The sequence below is a fragment of the Priapulus caudatus genome, unplaced genomic scaffold, assembly GCF_000485595.1.
Source record: "Priapulus caudatus unplaced genomic scaffold, Priapulus_caudatus-5.0.1 Scaffold58, whole genome shotgun sequence".
In the NCBI taxonomy this organism is placed as follows: Eukaryota; Metazoa; Priapulida; class Priapulimorpha; order Priapulimorphida; family Priapulidae; genus Priapulus; species Priapulus caudatus.
Window position 1 is genome coordinate 356,620 of NW_014577119.1, and position 3,773 is coordinate 360,392.

General features: G+C 43.2%; 1 protein-coding gene across 1 annotated transcript in view; it reads right to left on the reverse strand.

Moving 5' to 3' along the window:
* The window catches only part of LOC106821062 (spectrin alpha chain, non-erythrocytic 1-like), a 79,600-nt gene that overhangs the window by 63,241 nt on the left and 12,586 nt on the right, over positions 1–3,773 (reverse strand). The window contains exons 3-4 of the mRNA XM_014825703.1: positions 3,095–3,202; positions 1,151–1,303 (exon numbers count right to left, since the gene is read on the reverse strand). Coding sequence (XP_014681189.1) covers positions 1,151–1,303; positions 3,095–3,196 — 255 coding nt within the window. The 5' untranslated portion in view covers positions 3,197–3,202. The remainder of the gene's footprint in view (positions 1–1,150; positions 1,304–3,094; positions 3,203–3,773) is intronic.

The following is a 3,773-nucleotide window of genomic DNA, read 5'->3' on the forward strand; positions in this document are numbered from 1 at the left end:
CCCCACACATAGTACCACACCCTCACCCTAACCCATCCCTATTCTAGGCCTCAACACCACCCCGCATGCAATACCAATCCTGATCACCCTCACCCTCACCCATGATCCCCATGCTAAGCTAACGTTAATTTTATTAACACTAACAACGTTAATTTTATTAACATTAACAACGTTAACTTTTGCTTATAACGAGATTAAAAACTACACTCTTGATTCGGCATTCGCCACGTTGTCTGGATCCACACCTTGTACTACCCAGTCTGGCCACAAGAATTCGCGATTATGTATCCGAATTCAAAAGCATACTAACATATACCCCCCCATACACATATATATCAGGAGTAAATAATAGGGAAGGAGTGTGACTTCAAGAAACAAGGGAAATTCGTCATTTACTAGCAAATCGTACCTCAAATCGTACACAGTACATTTGCCTAGCATCGTGCAAAATCGTTTCCTCGTATACACCCGCAATCCGGAGATATAGACTAAAACGTACGACACGATTTTCCATTCTGCTGCCAGCAAACTCGATGCGTTTTGAGCCGAAATTTAAACAAAAGGCAGCTACTAACCACAGCTTGCTCTCTCGGCAAGGCGGTGTGGCTCGCAGGGAGATTGCGGTGGGCGTGCGTGCGTGGGGGGCATACCAGCTGTATGCCGGTATGCCGTGTCAAAGGTTATCTCGCCGAGTGTTGCGTCGATGTCCAATCTCCCTGCGAGCCACACCGCCTCGCCGAGAGAGCAAGCTGTGGTTAGTAGCTGCCTTTTGTTTAAATTTCGGCGCAAAACGTATAGAGTTTACTGGCAGCAGAATGGAAAATCGTGTCGTACATTTTAGTCTATATCTCCGGATTGCAGGTGTATACAAGGAAACGAATTCGCATGATGCTAGGCGAATGTACTGTGTACGATTTGAGCTCAAGTTGGATGAGTTACGCGTAGTAAATCGTAGGTATTATAAGGCCAGTAAATGATGAATTTCCCTTGTTTATTGAAAGCCACACACCCCCCTCACTCCCCCACCCATGCAGCCACACACCCTCACTCCCCCACGCACGCAGCCACACACCCTCACTCCCCCACCCACGCAGCCACACACCCTCACTCCCCCACGCATGCAGCCACACACCCTCACTCCCCCACGCACCTGCAGGTTGGTCGGGTCCTTCCAGCTCTCGTCGGAGGCAGTCTGCAGCTTCTCGTTGATCCACGACTCCAACTCGTCGGCATCGCGCTTGAAGAACTGGAAACGGCGACTGTCTTCAAGGCGCTCCCGCTTCAGCCTCGCCAACTCTTTGAACTGTAGCGAGAAGATGAGAACGCGGCGCCGTCAGACTCGCGTCGACCGGTGGCTAGCGAGGGCGCCACACCATCCCTGTGTGCGCGATCGCTTTCTAGCGTGAGAGGGGCTTCACTGAAGACTACCTAAACTTCCACACATAACAACATCTGAGCTTTGCTCAAGTTAAAGTATAATAATAATAATAATCAGGGTTCTCCCCAGGATGAAATTGAAACAGGGGGAGGGGAGGGGGGAAGGGAGAGGAAACTAGGGGGGGCGTGTTTTTTTTACCGTACCACTAATTAATGCGTAAAATCGCCACCACACCATAGACGGTATTTGGGGTTCTTGTATATATAAGATAGCCGAGTCGGTGTACAGTTAGTGTTGGGTTCGGGACAGGACGACTGTTTGTACTTGTGTGTGGTCTGCAGTGCATGCGTGGTACGGTACAAATACACGAGTCGGGTGTCCTGGTCGAATGGGAATTCTTGACGATCGATTCCCGCGCTATCAAACTTTTATTGTGGTGGAATTTAATCGGGGCGGAGGTAATTTAAACGGGGCGCAACGATTGAAACAGGGGGGGGGAGTTTTCCCAAACGGGGCGCACCGTTTGCGCAACGTAGGGAGAACCCTGATAATAGCCTAGCTTCACCTAACAATAGCCTAGCTTCATATAAAAACACGATAGCCTAATTGTATCCGAGTAATAATAGCCTCACATTACCTGAATAATAATACTCCAAGTTTACTTGATTAACAATATCCTAACTTCATCTAACAATTTCTTAGCCTAGCCTAACTATAACTAAGCCTCACCTAGCAGTAGCTTAGGTTAAGAGTTTCACTTAACAATATCTGCACATTTTATAAATATCATTAGCAGCTATGAAAATAAATGTAGTTCTACTTTAACCTTTTACACGGTGAGCTTCACCCACGCATACCTAAGCTTCGCCTAAGAATTACATTATTATGGGCATTTCATTTAGCCGCAACGAATAACTCGGATTTTGCTTCTATATGACAAAGAAATCTATACAAAAATTTCAATACAAGTTTCTATACAAACTTCACTACGTTAAAAACATGTGCACTGCCCTTTTCATAGGATGACGTAAATTTCTAAGGCTTTTATTTGTTAGCAACACTGAACAGATATGCAGCAGCAGCTTCCGTGACATTACCATTATCATGCCATTCATGCTTGCCTGTACGATGATGAATAAAACCTTGCATACACCCCACGCAATATAATTTTGTTTAGCCATCGAGTCAAATACACCTCTGTAGATGTGTATGACATTAAAACCCAACAGCCATTACAGAAACGGCTAACAAAACCAAACTTTAGACGCGCCTAGTTATTATTTGATCAAAACACACAACTACAAAATTATATCATAGTAAATTAACATTATTCTATAGATGCAACATCAGTGAACATAAGTGACGCAAAAGTTCCTTTTAAAATTGCGATTTCACAACATCTTCACATACTTATGGTTTACAGAACAATTATGAAACGTATTATTTGTGACATATATTGGCAGAACAATGACTGATAACAGACATTTAAAAACTCATTTTATGCACTCATACAATATAGCGATACAATAATCCCAAACAAATAATTAAGTTAATCCAAATTAAATAAATTATTAAATTAAATTCATTATATAAGCAACAGCATGTGTTTGACATGATGTAGACATTCTTGTATTTGTTGGCTAGAAATCCAGGTTCCATGCAGACAAATGGAGAATGACAAATCATCATGAGAGCATAATTAGATAGGTTACATACCGATTCATAGTGGCTCAGCACTTCGTCTCTCCTATACTGGATGTCATCCGCTGTCTCAAGGATCTTTATTTCCTTTGGCTGGATGTCTCCTGGGTTTGACATCTTCCACTGCACAAGAAATTACATAAATGATTATTGGATTTGTTATTTCACTCACACACGCACGCACGAACGCACGCACACACACACACACACACACACACACACACACACAGTCTATATTATGCCGCGCCTGATATTTAATATCAGGGCGCGAAATTAGCACCGGCCCACCAGCATATATGCTGGCAAATTATTTGGAGGGCCGGTAACATTGGCAAAACACCGGCCCTTCGAGCCGGTGGTTTCAGCCTGTGTTAGCGAGTACCTATATCATTTTAAAATGAGCAAATAGCCTACATTACTGTTTTACCTGAAGGATATCACGCCATAATTTATCAACATTTTACAAATTTGAAATCGAAAATGCAAGCGTGAAACATGACATTGATTTTACAAACAAAATTTATGAGGGCTGGTAAATTATGGTGCAAGGGCTGCTAAGAAATTGCTGTTACCAGCCCTCTGGGCCGGTGCAAAAAAATCTGAATTTGGTGCCCTGAATATGCACACATATATATTATACCCGCTTTTACTGTATGTGTGCTTAAAGACACTTAAATCATTTCTATTGAGGCAC